General features: G+C 39.4%; 1 protein-coding gene across 1 annotated transcript in view; it reads right to left on the reverse strand.

Annotated features, from left to right (window-relative positions):
• Positions 1 to 12,829: 12,829 nt before the first annotated feature.
• Positions 12,830 to 19,134, reverse strand: part of LOC114623420 (oocyte-secreted protein 3-like) — a 12,031-nt gene continuing 5,726 nt past the window's right edge. The window contains exons 4-5 of the mRNA XM_028770082.1: positions 17,740 to 17,878; positions 12,830 to 12,898 (exon numbers count right to left, since the gene is read on the reverse strand). Of these exons, the coding sequence (XP_028625915.1) occupies positions 12,830 to 12,898; positions 17,740 to 17,878 (208 nt within the window). The remainder of the gene's footprint in view (positions 12,899 to 17,739; positions 17,879 to 19,134) is intronic.

A 19,134-nucleotide genomic window follows, 5' to 3' on the forward strand; every position in this document is an offset into this window, starting at 1 on the left:
AGGTCCACGACCCTGTTGCTGTAGCCGTATTCATTGTCATATCAGGAAATGAGCTTTACAAAGTTGTCATTGAGAGCAATGCCAGTCCCAGCATCAAAGGTGGAGGAGTGGGAGTTGCTGTTGAAGTCACAGGAGACAACCTGGTCCTCAGTGTAGCCCAGGATGCCCTTCAGTGGGCCCTCAGATGCCTGCTTCACCACCTTCTTGATGTCATCATACTTGGCAGGTTTCTCCAGGCGGCATGTCAGATCCACAACGGATACATTGGGGGTAGGAACATGGAAGGCCATGCCAGTGAGCTTCCTGTTCAGCTCTGGGATGACCTTGCCCACAGCCTTGGCAGCACCAGTGGATTCAGGGATGATGTTCTGGGCAGCCCCACAGCCATCACGCCACAGCTTTCCAGAGGGGCCATCCACAGTCTTCTGAGTGGCAGTGATGGCATGGACTGTGGTCATGAGCCCTTCCACGATGCCAAAGTTGTCATGGATGACCTTGGCCAGGGGGGGTAAGCAGTTGGTGGTGCAGGACGCATTGCTGACAATCTTGAGCGAGTTGTCGTACTTCTCGTGGTTCACACCCATCACAAACATGGGGGCATCAGCAGAAGGGGCAGAGATGATGACCCTTTTGGCCCCACTCTTCAAGTGGGCCCCAGCCTTCTCCATGGTGGTGAAGACGCCAGTGGACTCCACAACATACTCAGCACCAGCATCGGCCCATTTGATGTTAGCGGGATCTCTGTCCTGGAAGATGGTGATGGCCTTCCCGTTGATGACAAGCTTCCCATTCTCAGCCTTGACTGTGCCATTGAACTTGCCATGGGTGGAGTCATACTGGAACATGTAGACCATGTAGTTGAGGTCAATGAAGGGGTTGTTGATGGCAACAATCTCCACTTTGCCACCAGATGGAGAGCAGAAGGCAGCCCTGGTAACCAGGCGCCCAATACAGCCAAATCCGTTCACACCAACCTTCACCATTTTGTCTACGGGATGAGGCTGGTACTGCACAAGAAGATGCGGCGATCTCTGGAACAGGGAGGAGCAGAGAGCCTTTTCTTTGTTTTTTATTAGTAACTTTTAAAAAAAATGTTAATCAAGGGCTTTATAAGTTTGGTAATGCTCAATAACAAGATGCCCACACAATCAGAAGTGTAACCCAATACTCAACCTAGATATACCAACTATCTTTGACTGGTGGAGACATGCAAACATCTGTCTCCATGTTCCCCTCACCCCTCTTGTCTCCTAGCTCCTCCTCCTCTCCTTACTCCTCCTCTTCCTCTCATTATTCCTCCCACCATAGCTCCTCCTACATATCACCCTTCCTGTTAAGTTAAAACATTTCTCTCAAAATACAATTAGAGCATAACTATACCAATTTGTATCAGTAAGGTACAAGATAGACCTAATAGCCAGTCCATCATTTTGTTGACTAACCAGAACCTCTGTCATCTCTCCTAACTGAAAGACTTAGTTCTGAACCTGGCTTTTTTCTTGGCTTTAGAATGAATGTCAGCTGAAAACCATCCTCTGAAGTCTTTTCTCTCAAAATAAATAGCCGGGATTGGCTATGAGACTATAAGTCTTCAACCCTGTCAGAAATCCAGAATGACTGAATTAACTGAAATTATGGGAAGCACAAAGCATAGCTTCTAAAACTTAGCCAATTTATAGAGACTGCTGTATACTTGGACAGTCCCTATACTACAAAACGTTGGAGCATTGGATCTTCAGCCTTTTGGCCCAGGATCATCTGACAGACCTAGTGATGCAGAATTATTAAGGGCTGCTTACTCTGTCTTGGCAGATATAATCAGTTGACTATTCTGCAAGTGTGTCCTTTTCAGGACAGTAATTTGTTTGCAGATGAAAAGAGGCAATTCTTGCCTAGTGGCTGTCTCACCACAACTGGAGTAACTCCAAAGATGCTCAGTTTCTTCTTAGAATCCAAGACAGGAAGCTGTCAGGAACAGACAGGTCTCTAATCAAAATGAACATTAATACAGAAATGTTTATAATGTCAATTCTGTGGACTTCTGACGTTTTGAAAACCAACTATCCATGTAAGGCAATCTGGACTGTTGTCTGTTAACTCCTCTCAGCTATTTCTGAATAAGATATAGAAAACACCCTAATAATAAACTAAGAGCCATGAATTTGCTATAGGCTCTTAACTCACAAGCTAACCATCTTGAATCAGTTAAAAGAATTAAAGAAGGACAGGGTCTAAGCCTTGTATTCCTAAATGTGTTATAAAGGCACAATGCCTATGAGAGTAACAATATTAATCTCACTTTTATATCAATAAGGAACTTGTACCAATGAAAACCTTAAATTTGAAATCAAAGTAAATTTTGTACCATTTAAGAAATTATAACTTCAGCTTAATAACAATTATACTGATTTCTACCAATAGGTTATGGCTATGCAATAAATCCTAGCTATTCCTCCCTGTTCTAACAAAACCACTACTTTTCCCTAGAAAGACAGCCCGATATTAACCACCTAAGTCCCCAAGCCCAGGGAATAGGGGTGCTGACTCTTCATTAACTTCTTCAAGCTGATTATGGGCATTGAGATATCAGAAGAAGGGCGGGGGGAAGAGTAAATTGATAAGCCTCTGACATTTGTGACTTCCCTGCATCCAGCTGAGATTCCAGGACATCAGAGGTTCGAGCAGGTCTTCTCAGCTTGCTTGATGCGTAGATACACCAAGGCTGTGTATTCTGCAATATACAGTTCTCAAAACAAATTTTAGTATCAAGATAATTTTTTATTTGAATTCTGGAATCTAGTCTTCTGGTGGCCTGTCTCTATCATGTCTAATCCATATAATTCTGGGAATTTCTATGAGGGTGTGCTCCCACCATCCCCTCATTCCTACCTCCCAGTTCTTGAATTCCCCAATGCTAGGGAATCCAAACTATCAGGCACCAAGGCCCTTCACTTCCACTGATCCCTGACAAGGCCACCCTCAACTACCTATACAGGTGGAGCCATGAGTCCCTCCCTTTGTGTTCTTGGGCTGGAGGTTTTAGAATGGCTACTCCAGCTTGTTTCTTAGGATCATTTGCTTGAAAACTTGTTTTCCAGCCTTTTACTCTAAGGCAGCATCTCTCTTTGTCACTGAGGTGGATTTCCTGTATGCAGTAAAATGCTGGGTCCTGTTTACGTATCCAGTCCATTAGCTTATGTCTTTTTATTGGAAAATTGAGTCTATTCATGTTAAGAGAGATATAAAGAAACAGTGATTGTTGCTTATTTTTGTTATTAGAGGTGGAATTATCTTTGTGTGGCTATCTTCTTTTGGATTTGTTGGAAGAGGATTACTTTCTGGTTCTTTCTAGGGTATAATTTCCCTCCTTGTATTGGAGCTTTCCCGCCAATATCCTTTGTAATTTCGGGTTTGTGGAAAGAAATTGTGTAAATTTGGATTTGGCATGGAATATCTTGGTTTCTCCATCTATGGTTATTGAAAGTTTTGCTTGGTACAGTAGCCTGGGCTGACATTTGTGTTCTCTTAGGGTCTGTATGACATCTGTCCAGGATCTTATTGCTTTTATAGTATCTGGTAAGAAGTCTGGTGTAATTCTTATAGGTCTGCCTTTGTATGTTACTTGGCCTTTTTCCCTTACTGCATTTAATATTCTTTCTTTGCTTTGTGCATTTGGTGTTTTGATTATTATGTGATGGGAGGTATTTCTTTTCTGGTCTAGTCTATTTGGTGTTTTGTAGGCTTCTTGTATGTTTATGGGCATCTTGTTCTTCAGGTTAGGGAAGTTTGCTTCTTTAATTTTGTTGAAGATATTTATTGGCCCTTTAAGTTGGGAATCTTCATTCTCATCTATACCTATTATCCTTAGGTTTGGTCTTCTCATTGTGTCCTGGATTTCCTGGATGTTTTAAGAACTTTTTACATTTTGCGTTTTCTTTGACAGCTGTGTCAATATTTTCTATGGTGTCTTTTTTACCTGAGATTCTTCTATCTCTTGTATTCTGTTGGAGATGCTTGCATCTATGACTCCTGATTTTTTCCCCTAGGTTTTCTATCTCCAGGGTTGTCTCCCTTTGAGATTTCTTTATTGTTTCTATTTCCATTTTTAGGTCCTGGATGGATTTGTTCAATTCCTTCACCTGTTTGGTTGTGTTCCCTTGTAATTCTTTAAGGGATTTTTGTGTTTCCTCTTTAAGGGCTTCTACCTGTTTACCTGTGTTCTCCTCAAATTCTTTGAGAGTGCTATTTGTGTCCTTCTTAAAGTCCTCTATCATCATCATTAGAAGTGATTTTAAATCTGAATCTTGCTTTCCTGGTGATATGGGGAATTCAGGACTTCTAGTGTGGGAGATCTAGGTTCTAATGATGCCAAGTACCCTGGGTTGCTGATCCTTATGTTCTTGCACTTGCCTTTCGCCATCTGGATCACCTCAGTGCTACCTGCCCTGTCTTTTACTGGAGCCTGTCTTTCCTATTATCTTGGTTGTTTTAGAACTGTGCAGGGTGGGTGTTACTACTGGGCTTAGAGCTGGGGCTCAAGATCTGCTCAGTGCTTGGGCGCAGACCAGAAGGAACCAGTGCTCTGGGCGAGGAGAGAATTCCTGGGTCCCAGTTACTCCCTGTTCGGGGCAGGTGTTGCTGTCTCCTTACCTAAGATATTGCCCAGGTTAGAGCTCCTGGAAGGCCTGCTTCCTCTGGGTTTTGTGAGATTGGTGCAGAGGAGCTGCCCGGAATCTGTTCAGTGCTCAGGCCCAGACTGGAAGGAACCAGTACTCTGGGCAATGAGTGAATTCCTGGGTCCTAGTGGGTCCCAGTTACTCCCTGTTCGGGGCAGGTGTTGCTGTCTCCTTACCTAAGATATTGCCCAGGTTAGAGCTCCTGGGAGGCCTGCTTCCTCTGGGTTTTGTGAGATTGGGTGCAGAGGAGCTGCCCAGAATCTGCTCAGTGCTTGGGCCCAGACCAGAAAGCTCTGCTACAGTTTTGTAATTAAAAAAAAAAAAACCTCTTCCTGGTCATTTCATTTTGGATAAACGTCTAAATTTAAAAATGATCTCTAAATGTACTTACCCCCCACTATCTTTCTCTCAATTGTCATTTCACTGGCCTGTACCTTGTGCCAAAACTGTCATTTTATGAGACCTCCACTGTTTCAAATGCCTTATTGTAGGGCTTTTGTGAATGTGCTTTCCTACTCTTAAGCTCTTGCTCTCAGTTGCTGTTGCAACCTTCTTTGTCAAATGGCCAGCCTACCCAGCTGTGCAAATGCTGCTTCATCAGGGCCAGTCTCTCTGAATTCTTAGATCTGGTTTTTGACCACTCTGTTGACACAGTACTTTCCTTCATAGCACTCATAGAAACTTCAATTAAATATTTGTAGGATTGTTTCTTAACTGTGTTTACATTTGTCTCCCTGCCAGACTCAAGGCAGGTATAAGTCTTTCATGTTCACTATTATATTCCTATTGCACAATACAAAAAAGTCTGTGATCTAAATGTTTGCCAAATATTTGCTGAAAGAAACCCAAGATCAGTAAGTCAAGTGACAATTAGAAACAAAATATGATAGATAATCTCGTTGGAGAAATGTTAAAAGTTTTGCAGTAATAAGCTTGAAAAATTAAATAGGTGAAGTGACTTGGCCTAGGAGAGAGTTGATTTAAGCATAGAGTCTAGTTAAAATAGCCCAAACATTAAGTATGGTGTAGTCATCCACATAGTATTTCTTCATAATCAAGAAAGTCTGCACTCCCTTCTTCCCTCAGTCTTTCATCAGTAAAGAGCAGTTCTTTAAGAGACAACAACCAAACACAGCTAAACAAAACACAATAAGGTAAGGCAATAGCTCTCAAAATTGGACCAGGCAATGCAACAGGATGAAAAGAGTTCCAAGAAAAGGCAAGAGTTAAAGACATGCCTGCCATTGGGATGGGTATGGCCCTCATGCCTCACTGGACAACGACAGGGGGACTGGAGCCATTACAAGGTCCCCTTCAAATACTGGAGATCAGGCCTCTATCCCTGCCATTGCAAGTTTAGAATTGCCACAGCCCTCCTATACTTAGAGAAGGGAGGAGATATCAGGGGCAGCCCTGCTTACACACTGAAGGCCTAAAATTAGCCATAGGCCTAAAATCAGCAATAGGCCTGTCATACATGTATACTAACACCAAATCTTGGGTCTCAGTGGAAAAACATTGAAACAGATGGCTATAAGCTAATGTCAACAGGCAGCTTTTGTGGACATTTACAAGCCTGAGCAGTCATAGACCTTGTAAATAGGTAGCCTTGGCAGACAATACCAAGTTAGATAAGGACAAGCAAGTCATAGGCAGAGTCATAGTGACTTGTCCCCTGAACCTTCACCCAGCCGATACCCGGTTCTGAAGATATCTGTATTCCCCCTGAACACCCACACTCCAGTGCCATTCCCTTCCCCACATCCTGTGTTTCTGTGTTTATAACCCCTGTGTGAATGAATTACGATTTGAGAAAAAATAAATTATAATAATAATAAAAAAGACATGCCTGCTCTTACTGTTAGAAATCCCACGAAACACCAAACTAACTGCCACAACAGAAACACAGAGGACCTGGTGCAGACTCATGCAGGCCCTTTCTTGCCATGTCAGTCTCTGTCAGACCATATGCATCCTGCTCAATTGATTCAGTAGGCCATGTTTTTCTGGTGTTTTCCATCCTCTCTAGTTCCTATAATTCTTTTGCCCCATGTTTAGGGGAATTCCCCAAGCTCCAAGATTAGAAACCAATGGAGACCTCCAATTTAGATTCTCTCTCCACATAATGTCTGGCTGTAGATCTCTGCATATGCTCCTATCTGATGCAGGAGGCGGCCTCTTTGATGATAACTGGACAAGGCACTGATTTTTGAGTGTATCAAAATATGATTAGGGATTTCGTTGATTTTTTTTAAATGACCAGTCATGTTTTACTCTACTTTCAGTCCACTGCCAGTAACATTAGTAGCAAGTCAACAATCTTGATCATTGATATTTCTCAATATCAATGGTATTATTCCCCAATTAAAAATGCAGACTAAGAGAATGGATGCAAAAACAGGATCCATCTTTCTGCTGCATACAAGAAACACACCTCAACATCAAGGATAGGCCTTACTTCAGGGTAGAAGGTTAGGAAAAGATATTCTAAGAAAGTGGATCTATGAAGCAAGCTGGTATAGCCATCTTAATATCTAGCAAAATAGACTTTAAACCAAAGCAAATCAAAAGAGATGGCAAGAACACTACATACTCATCAAAAGAAAAATCTACTAAAATGACATTTCAGCTCTTAACATGTCTGCCCCAAATACAAGGGCACACACTTTTGTAAAAGATAAGCTTAAATAATATATTGATCCTCACACACTGATAGCATGAGACTTCAATACCCTGCATCACGAATAGACTGGTCATCCAGATAAATCCTAAATAGGGGAATACGGGAGCTAACATGTTATAAACCAAATGGCTGTAACAGATATTTATAAAACATTTCACCCAAACACAAAGGAATATACCTTCTTTTTTACACCTTATGGCACTTTCTGTAAAGTTGCTCACATACACAGACACAAACCATGTCTCAACAGATACAAGAAAATTGAAACAACTTCCTGAATCCTATCAGACAACAACCAGCAGATTAAATCTAGATATCAACAACAATAGAAACAACTGAAAGCTAACAAAGTAATGCAAACTGAACAACTCTTACTGAATGAAAAATGGGTCAGAAATAAAGAAAAAAAATTAAAGACTTTCTAGATTTCAATGAAAATGAATATACAGCATAACCAGAACTTATGGAACACAATGAAAGCAGTGCTGAGAGGAAAGTTCATAGCACTAAAGTGAGTTCATGAAGACATTAGAGAGATCTCCTGCTAGGAACTTAACAGCACATCTGAAATCTCTAGAACGAAGTGAAGAAAGCACATGCAAGAGTAGTAGATGTCAAGAATTAATCAAAATGAGGGCTGAAATCAATAACATAAACAAAGAAAACAATAGAACGACTAGAGAAAGAGTTGTTTATTTAAGAATATCAACAAGATAGACAAATCCTTTTCCATGTTGAGGCCTGTTCCTTTTAACATGACTTAGCCATTTTGTATTCTGTCTTCAGTTTGCTCATAAGGTGAAATTAAGCTCAGGTTTTCAGACTCCACTTTTCAGGAGTAATTACCCATAAATGACATTGAATAATTCTTCTAAAAGCTTATAACACAATGGTTGTGTTACTCATACTCTGAAATCTCAATGCTCTGAAACTCCCCTGTCCAACACCTGTCCACTACTTCTCTTACCTCACTTAGGACCAATAAAATTAGAAATTAGCTGATAATATTTTGTCTAGTTAGCCAAAATGTAGTACTGCCTCCATCCTTGCCTTCTGAATTTCTGACCTTGTTTTTTCATGCAAAAAGCTTGTCCTAAGAACAGATTGGCATCACAGTTTGGCTCCTTTTTTTGTGATCCTGATTGATCAGTCTTTGGGTGAGCATTGAGTAAACTATTCTTGCTTAACTGAAATTGGTGTTTGTATGGTTTATGTGGAGATTCCTGAACCCCAGCAATCCAAACTAACTAAAAGACAGAACAAACATCCAAATTAACAAAATGAGAAACAAAAGGGGACATAAAAAGAGATGCCAAGAAAATCTACTGAATCATAAGGACATACTCTAAATCCTGTACTCTGCCAAGTTTGAAAATCTAAATGAAATGGATAATTTCACTGATAGATACCACTTACCCAAGTTAAATCAAGATACGATAAATAATTTCAATATAACCACTGGTGAAATAGAAGCAGTTGTTAAGTCTTTTAATGACAAAGAAAGTCCAAGGCCAGATGGTTTTATCATAGAACTCTACCAGACTTTCAAAGAAGAGAAAGTTATCTATACTATCTCACTGCATAAAACTCAAGTCCATGTGGATCAAAGACCTCAACATAAAACCAGATATGTTGAATTGTTGCAGAATATTTGATCACACTGTGAACCCCAAGATTTTTTTATTTATTAGAAAATCTGTTTCTAGTTGTGTGGCTCCACCTTAGTGCACATCTTTCATCCCTCTGGCTAGAAAGCAGACATGTCCTTAGTATACACATTTAATCCCAAGGAATGAAGAGAGAAGGTAAAGTTAGTTTGTAGAAGGAAGAGCCTATGTTTGAAAGTGATGTCTAATTGAATGGCAGACAAAGTGATGAATCAGAGAAAGATTTCACAGAATAGGATATGCTCAACAGAGAAATAAAAGGGGCTACATAAGAGTGAGGAGCTCAGAAAAAAAGGAGGGGAGGCAGTTTTACCAGGAGAGTTTTATACAGGCTGATGAGAGAACAAGCCAGAGAATGAGAATGAGCCAGAAGATTAGAACAGATTGCCAGAGTTAGTTTGAAGCCTAGCAGAAAAAAAAGTCAGAGGCTTAGAGAGAAGCCACATTGAATCAGTTAGAGTAGAAAGGAATTTGAGCCAGAATATCTGAGTTGAACCAGTCAGAAAGAGATTGGAAAGAACTTGGAAGGATTGTGCTTATTCAGCAGCAAGTTTCAGAGGCAGCAAATATTTGAAGCCTAGGTAAGATTTTATTGAGGCTACAAGCTTTCAGGACTAGGCCTAGATTAGCAGATGGAGGTAGTAAGCCTCTGAGACATTTACAACAGGAAAATAAAAGTTACTTTTATACTGAATCTGAGAGAAGAGCAAATGGGAAATAGCCTTGAATAGGATGAAGACTTTCTGAACAGAACACCAGCAATGCAGGCACAATTGATAAATGAGACCCCATGAAGCTCAAACACTTTGTAAAGAAAAGGGCACCATTAATCAGATAAGGGGTCAGCCTAGAGTGGGAAAAGTTTACCAACTCCACATTCAATAGAGGTGTAGTATCCAAAATATATTAAGAACTTAGATACCAACCCCCCCCAAATAATCCAATTAAAATGAGGTACAGATTTGAACAGAGAATTCTCAACAAAAGAATCTCAAATTGTTCAGAAACAAAGAAATGTTTAACACCCTTAACCATCAGGGAAATGCAAATCAAAATGACTCTGAGATTCTGTCTTACATCTGACACAACAGCTAAGATCAATTACACAAGTCTAGCAGCTCATGCTGGTGAGGATGTGGGAGTGAGGGGAACACTCCTCCTTCGCTGGTGCCTGATACTATAAAACTAGCCAAGTACATGTGGTTGAAGAGGTCATAGACCCCAGAACCTTCTAGTTCCAGTTTGCAGGGTCAATATAGTTCCTCACTGTTTTACCAACATTTATCTTTATACCTATAGGAAAGTGTGGTTTCCACCACTCATCAAAGAAGGTTTATTTTTTTTTGTCTTTTTTTTTTTTGCAGCAGGTGTAGGCTACTACAGAGACTCACAACTATTGAAATGCAGAGAATACATGAGTATAGGGAGCCTAGATATAACTGGTGTATAAATAAAATGTGACCCCTGCACCCAAGGCTCAGGAGACATCCTTTTTGTACTTTAGGAAACTTAACTCTGATTGACTGATTTTTTTTGAATCCTATCTACCATGCACCATGTGATCTTTTGAAACATGCATACACTGTAGAACAGTTCAACATAGATCCATCTTATCAAGAATGCTTACATCCAAAGTCTGAATCACATTTTGTTTTTGTAAATTGCCGAATTTTCCTTTACAGCTGTATCAGAAGAAATCTCCAACACATTTTAGGAAATGTGTTTTCTGGTAGGCAGACACTATTCTTTTGGAGATAGGTTTTAAGTTTAAGATATCTGAGCACACAACTGTCAACAGCTATGTATGTATAAAAGTCTGCATCCTGTGGTTTTGGTGTTAATCTTTACGGGATCTGTTTTTAGATGATGGCTTTGATCCCAACACTCAAGAGGACCAAGAGTTCAAGGCCACTTTTTTGGTCTTGAGAGCTTGTCTCAAAACAAAGCAACAACACAACAACAAAACAAAAACAAAAAATAAAACATTTTTTTTGTTTTGTTTTTGTTGTTTTGTTTTTGTTTTCCAAGACATGGTTTCTCTGTGTAGCCCTGGCTGTCCTGGAACTCATTCTGTAGACCAGGCTGGCCTAGAACTCAGAAATCCACCTGCCTCTGCCTCCCAAGTGCTGGGATTAAAGGCGTGCACCACCACTGCCCAGCAAAACATTTCTAGTTAATACTCTATTGATACTAGTTTTAGAAAAACATTTTACTCAGTGCCTCTTCCCAAAGTTCCTGAAGGACATTAGAGTCTTACTTATGGCTTCTTTCTAGGTAATGTCAGAGATTTTCATGGAGATTAATAAATGAAAGATCCATTGACCAGTCTTTCCTGAATTGGAATCCTGGGTGTCCAGATAGTTTCCTAGTAAACATCTTGTGTGATGTATTGAAGGTCAATGGCTGACACTAGAAACAGCCTCATCCTAAGCTTCCTGTTAACTATTCCCTAGTGTATGAATGTACTATTTCTGTTCTTTTAAGGACCACCTTGTTTAGTTGCATTATACCCTTTGGTTTCTATGGGAGCTGAGTGACTTTAGAATGGGAAAAGAAAAGAGGAAGATATATTCAAGACAGAATAACTGTCAATGAGTCAAACTATCTGCCCCTGAACTTCTGTTACAGAATGGTTTTGGTTCAGGAGGAACATCTATTTTCATTTTTTTTTTTTTACATTTGCCTCTGTGTTGCACATGCTTGTGGAGGCCAGGGGCCAATGTCAGATGTCTTCCTTTACTGCTTTTCACACTATTTACTGAGGCAGGGTCTTTTGCTGTCAAGTCAAGCTAGCTAGCTTGTCCAGAAGATCCTTTTGTCTCTGCTTCCAGAACACTTGGATAGTATACAGATCATCATGCCCCCTCCACTTAATTTCACTGTGTTTGGGATCCAAGTTCCAGTTTGTCACTGCAAGCTTCATAGTCAGTGATCCATTTACTCAGTCCCAGGGTATTTTTTTGTTTGTTTTTGTTTTTCTTTTGTTTTGTTATTTTTTGGAGACATTTTTTTTTTCCTGTGTAGCCCTGGCTGTCTTGGAACTTTGTAGACCAGGTTGCCCTTGAAGGAGATCTGACTGCCTCTGCCTCCTGAGCCTGGGATTAAAGGCATGTGCCACCACCAACCTAGCTATGGGGGAGGATCCTAATAGATGTTCTGTTTACATACCTGAGTTCTCTATACTTCTAGTGGGCTTTAGTCTCCACTGACTCTTTTTCAAGCAAGTTCATAGACCATATTACTGCATACAATGAGGACTAGTTTTCTTTGTATTTTCCTTCCTTCTTTCTTTCTTCCTTTTTTTAAAAAAAAGATTTATTTATTTACTTTATGTATGTGAGTACACTGTGGGTGTCTTCAGACACACCAGAAGAGGGTATCAGATCCCATTACAGATGGCTGTGAGCCACCATGTATTTGCTGGGAATTGAACTCAGGACCTCTGAAAGAGCAGTCAATGCTCTTAACTGCTGAGCTATCTCTCCAGCCCCAAGGAGGACTAGTTTTCAATTGACAAATATTAAAAAACAAGGTACTGAAAATAAGATTAGTAATTACTTTGCCCCAGCTCCCATTTTCTTGCAATTTAGCCTAGGAATATAAAAAACTGAATTAGCAGATTTAGAAGCATAATAATACAATAAAATGTTTTATTTTTAGGTTGTGGTTGCAGTACAGGTTAAAAACACTGATTTTCATAGGTATTACAAAAGAGTTAGTCTATTAAAATAAAATTAAAACATGCAAATATATAAATATCAACATCCACGTCAAATTCTTAAATGTTATGTTGCTGTGGTGAGTCAGTGGTGAAGTAAACGATGCAAAAGTCTTTGAAAGGACTCACTCCTCCACCCATGAAAAGGCCTTGACTGTGAAAAAAAAGGTCAGCAACTCATATTACTATTTAGAGATACCAAGGCTCAAGAATATTTTTCTTTCACTGTTGGGCATTTTTTGTATTTTAAATTTTAAACAGAGTAATAGCAATAACAATATTGATTCCTCAATGTATATCAACCACTGTTCTAAAAATTCTTTAGGAGCAATATGATGATTGTGACCAAAGACTTGGGGGAAGGGAAGAACAGGATCCAAAATATGTTCCAATTTAAAATTATTTTAAATAATAAAAAATAAAATATATGAAAAAATCTTAAATGGATGTAGGCTCATTGAAGACCTTCACCTATCCCTCCTCGCCTCCAAATCCAATCTTTAGTCTCACCTCTAACTCCTTAGCAGACCATCTGCTGCAACCTCCTCTCCCTCCTTGTCCCATGTCTAGTGGTTTACACAGATATTCCCTTCCAACCTTCCTTCTCCCCACTCATGCCATTATCCATGCCCCAACTCCATCAGGCATTCCCTAGGAACTTACCAGCCAAGCCTGACAGAGAAGCAAATAAGTCATCTTAATAGGTAGGTGACCTCAGCTCTCTAGCAGACCACCAGTTGTGCCTTCTGCACCATTCCCAGAGACATTAAGCAGATACTGGTGGAACACTCTGATTGTATTCCTCCTGTGGATGATCTCAGCCCCATGCCCTTCTTTCCCATTCCTAAGTGTCAGCTCCCAGTACCTAGAAACACATTTTTTCTGGAATACCCAGTGAGAATACCTGGCAGGATCCCAGAATTCCCTACCAAGAAAGATATAACCACCATTTATGGGGGATTAAAACCGTTGATGTTAAGAGTTGTTGTACTGTGCTATTTCTTATTTCTTGTAGGTTTTTTGAGGGTGTGGTTAATTCAAGTTGAAGTTTTCAATAGTAAAAATGGCCATTCTCCCAGAAGCAGTCTTCAGATTCAATGCAATTCCTATCAAAATTCCAACACAGACCTTGAAAGGGTACATTTTAGTTTCATATGGAAACACTGTAAAACCCAGGATAGCTCAAACAATTCTAATAATAGAAGAACTCCTGGAAGTATCACTGTTCCCTATTTCAGGTTGTACTACAAAGCAATAGTAATAAAACCAGCATGGTATTAGCACAAACCAGTCATGTTGATCAGGTCAATTGAATTGATGATTCAGACATAAATCCATACACCTATGGGCAACTGATTTTTGATAAAGAAGTAAAGAATACATACTGGAAAAAGACAACATTTTAAACAAATGGTTCTAGCCAAACTGGATGTCTGTATGTAGAAGAATGCAAATGGATCCATGTTTATCACTCTGCACAAAATTCAACTTCAAATAGATAGAAGACCTCAATATAAATGCAGATAAATTGACCATAATAGAAGAGAAAGTGGACAAGAACCTTGAACTCATTGGCATAGAAAAAGACTTTCTAAACAGAACACTGTTAGCATGGCACTAAGATAAAAATATTAGTTAATGGGACCTCATGAAATGGAGATCCTTCTGTGTAGCAATGGGCACCATCATTCCAACAAGTAGCAACCTACAGAGTGGGAAAAAACGTTTTCCCAAACTACACATCTGGTAGAGAACTAATATCCAAAATATATGAAGAACTCAAGAAACTAGACATTGAGGAAACAAATAACCCAATCAAAAATGGTGTAAAGATATAAACAGTGAATTCTCAAAAGAAGAAACCCAAGTGGCTGAGAAACACTTAAAGCAATGCTGAACATTTTTGAGTCATCATAGAAATACAAATTAAAACTACTTTAAATTTCATCTTATGCACATAAGAATGGCTAAGAAATAAAGCAAGTGACAACACATTCTGGTGAGGATGTGGAATAAGGGGAACAGTCATTTACTACTGGTGGGAGTGCAAACTTGTGCAACCACTATGGAAATCAGTGTGGTTGTTCCTCAAGAAGAAGGGAATAGACATACCTCAAGTTCCAGCTATATCCATGGACATATACCCAAAGGATGTTTCATACTACCCTAAAGGTAGTATGAAACTATGCTTGTTCAACTTGTTCAACTTGTTCAACTATGCTCATTGAAGATCTAGGCATAACAGCCAGAAAGAAATTATGAAATTCACAGATAAAAAAAATCATATCATTCTGAGTGAAGTAACCCAGACTCAGAAAAACAAATATTATTTATTCACAGATGTGCATATTAGCTGTTAATTCAATGGTAAGCAAACGCCAATCTGTAGAACCACAGAGGTTGTGTATAGAGTAAGGAACAAGGGAGGCAAATGGACTCCTTAGGAAATGGAAATAGATTAGATACGGATGGAAAAGAGTGAGTGTTTAGAATGGGAGGATCAAGCATGGAGCAGAATGAGTGAGGGGATGTATCCAAAATTAAAGGCCATTTGAGGGGTAGTATGGAAACCTAATATAGTAGAAGCTTCCTAAACCATGTACATATATGAAGAAGATTTAAAGGAAACTACCAAATAACAGGAAAGACAGAGCCCCAAAAGGACATGTGTCACCAAATGAAGCTTCCACTACTGGGAATAGGTTACATCTAACAAAAGTTGTTGGACAAAGGGGTATCATGGGAACTCTGAACAACCCAGGCTGTTGTCAAAGCTTTTGGTTGTTTTCCACAAACATAGCACTACCTTATTGCTGATGACAGTACTTACACAATTCACTGAACCCAGAGAAGTTGAGTGTGGCCACCTAGAACCTTCACCATTATGGATAGTGTTCTTGATATTGGAAAGTACTCCGCATGCTACCAAAGAAGAAACATAACACCACACTATCTACAAATGCTTTCATCTGTAATGGTATCCTGTCTGCACGATGTTCTAGTGCATTGTTGGCACAAAGCTTGTGGAAGGAACCTACCAATATCTGATTTTACTTAAGGCCCACTCCTTAAGTAATAGATAGAAACCATACCTGTTGCTGCTCTAGTGACCCAAAACTTCAGACTAGATAGCCCACGGTGAGACCTAGCAGGTAAGCCAAATACTACAGTCCTACTAAAGGAACATAACAATAAAGTGACTCAAAATGACATTCTGCTACACTCATGGATCATTGCTGTGCTCAGCCATCATCAGAGAGGCTTCCCCCTCAATCAGATGGTAACAAATACAGAGACCAAAGCCAGATAGGATGCAGAGGGGACACTACCCTAAATGAGATGTCTTCATCAAATCCCTCTCCTTCAGGGCTCAGAGAACCCAGAGGAAGAGGAGGTGGAAAGAATGTAAAAACCAGAGGGGATTCAGGACAGCAGGGAAACATAACCCTCTAAACACAACAAGATTGACATAATATTAATTTCTAGGGACTGCAGCATGCACAGGACCCCAACTAGTCTGTACTTGATGAGGTCCTAGATCTGAAAGAAGTAGACACATGCTCCTATCCTTAACATAGAAGCTAACTCCAATCAATAATCACTTGGAAATGAAAATTTAGTTTTCTCCAAAGGAGTCTCACTGGAGAAACTGTTCTTATGGGTAGGCTGCATGCCCAGGAGTAGATGACCAACAGAGAATAAACTCAATTGAATCTTTGGAGGTTCCTTTTTACATAATGTTAAGTCAGGTCTTTATCCCTTCTTAAAAAATTTATTTTTTTAAAAATTTTTAAATTTTATTTCCCTAACCCTTTTGTCTCTTTGCCCTACTAGCCTTTTGAGTATATATAGTGGCTTTCACTTTTACATTTTTATGGGATTCCTAAGTGTGTCAATGAGTGTTTCTGTGTCTCTGTTTCTTGTGCCTTTTCTTGGGTTCCTTTCCTCCTGTTTGTTTTGTCTTATTCTGATGTTTTAGATTTATTTTAATTATTCTATAGAAGCTGTTTTGTTTTCTAATGGGAGACAGAAAGGTGGTGAATCCAGACGTGAAGTGTGGTGGGGAGGAGCTGGGAGAAGTAGAGGGAGGGGAGAGCATATTGGGAAATACTATATGACAAAAAGTCTACTTTCAATAAAATAAAACATTAAATATATTATTCTATGACAAATTTGTACATTTACAACATTTACATATTATATTTTATTTTTTTTCTACCAATGAGTTTCTCTCATCCCCTTTCATTCCTATGGAATCACCTCCTTTTCCAGAACACAGGTAGAGTATATTTACTGAAGCATGGTCAACCCAGCAGTGGCTTCACCATGGAAGAGGAGACTCTCCTGCACCATTAACTGCAAATAGTTCCCCTGGGAGGGGTGGGGCCTCATGAGCCCGTCCCTCATGGCTCAACAATAATTTTAAAAATCAAGCACTTGGAGATAGCTAAATTTAGAGCTGTAAATTGGAGCAATATGCTCCATAATTCATCCTTTATGAATGGGAGCGACATAGGTCATTTTCTAAAGACTTACAGAAAAATGAGGGAAAACAACTCTCAAAGAAATCTTAAATATACTTGACAAAAACCCAGTAGTTATTCATGACTGTTTTACTCATATTATTTCTTTCCAGGGCCACCTTTATCTTACGACATTTGGTCTTTTTAATGAAAAGACACAAAGAAAAATGGTCCAAATTGTTAATAACTTTTCACCCTTCCTTCCATTCCAAACCTCGGTGTTAGATTCAGATGTTCAGTTTCAAATGCCATAAGGTAAAATAATACTGCCAAGGAAAGACCCAAGAATGAAGAGAGGATGAGGAGGCTGGACCTTAGGGTAGCCTCTTATCAAGTTGTACCATGACTATGTATGACTCTCTTCCACTGAGTACATAGTGGAGATAAGTGCAGGGTCCTCCTCAAACAAACAAATGTAACGGATAACTATGTCTGTTTGAATATTAAAATTGTACCTTGTAGGAATTCTTACCCAGTTTTCTAGGAAGTGGACATAGCCACAAATACTGCAGTATCTCCTCAGTACGAGGAACCAGCATTGAGGAGGAAGGTGACATTCTAGGTTAAGATCATAAAAATAATGTCTACAAGGAGCCTCATTAGAAGAGTATCTACAAGTAAAGCAAAACAATAAAAGTAGGAATTAGGAATCAGTGCAGAGGCCTAAAGGTCACCATCCCTTGGCTTTAATGCTAGCCTCAATTCAACAGTTTAAGTGATTTACCAACCTTGATGTAAAAATGTAATACATTTCATATCTTCTTATAGCTTTAAGATGACTGTGTTACTCTTATTCAACAGCCTCAGACTCACTCATAATCCCCCCGGAGAGATAATAAGTTTATGGGTACAAAAGTTGTTCTAAAAAAAAAATTCCAGAAAATTCTTTGCTGAAGTAATTGAGTAAAGGGAAGATGTTCCTAAAATATCTCAAATGGACAGGTTACCTGGAGCTAGCAAAGTCTGATTGCTTCTATTTAAAGTTCATATTACACACACACACACACACTCGCACGCACACACACATACACAAATGCAGTGCCCACAGATTATCCTGGAGGTGGATCTAAGGGTTTGTTGTGTACTGCCATATGTGGGTATTAAGAACTAAACTCAGGTCCCCTGGAAGAGCAATAAGTGCTCTTAACCACTGAGCTCTCTCTCCAGCCCCTGACTGTTGAGACTATGTCAGTGAGTCATCTTGGAACATGAGTTCCACAAACTCATTAGCCATCTCAGTGCACCAAAGCATAAACTAAAGTTATAAAAACAGCATTTCAGGTAATTTTGCCAAATTTAAATCTGAACTTTCTGGCTATATGAATCTGGGAAATTATTCAATGTGTTTGTATCTAATTTTCTGTCACTCTCTTACAGAATATATATAACATCAAATAATGATTTTGAAATAAAAGTAGACTTCATTAGCTCCAAGTAACCTGTTCATTCAACTTTGAGAGATTTTAGGAACATCTTCCCTTCAACCAAGTTGGCATGGTATTCATGCTGTGCACACAGAGTTGATGATGCCAAGTGTCCTGGACTCCCAAATGCTATACAGAGCCATGTTCTTACCTAAATGCTGATGTCATACACAGTCTTAATGTGGAAGTACTTAACAAACAAAAAATAAGTTATCAAACTTCCTAATGTTTTTGTCTTATTGAATTCCAACTTCCTTCAGGAATTTTAAATTTACTGTTTAAGGCAGATGGCTGTGTTTTAAAAGCTTCATCTTGTATGTCATTATTACCGGTTTTCAAACTTAGAAGGTATTAGACTTTCTGAACTCTAATCTTCAAATAACCTATAGTCTCAGTCTCCCCTCTCTTCCCCTCCTTCTCTACCTTCTCCCCCTCTCTTCCTG

This window comes from Grammomys surdaster, unplaced genomic scaffold (genome assembly GCF_004785775.1).
Source record: "Grammomys surdaster isolate TR1022 unplaced genomic scaffold, NIH_TR_1.0 198, whole genome shotgun sequence".
In the NCBI taxonomy this organism is placed as follows: domain Eukaryota; kingdom Metazoa; phylum Chordata; class Mammalia; order Rodentia; family Muridae; genus Grammomys; species Grammomys surdaster.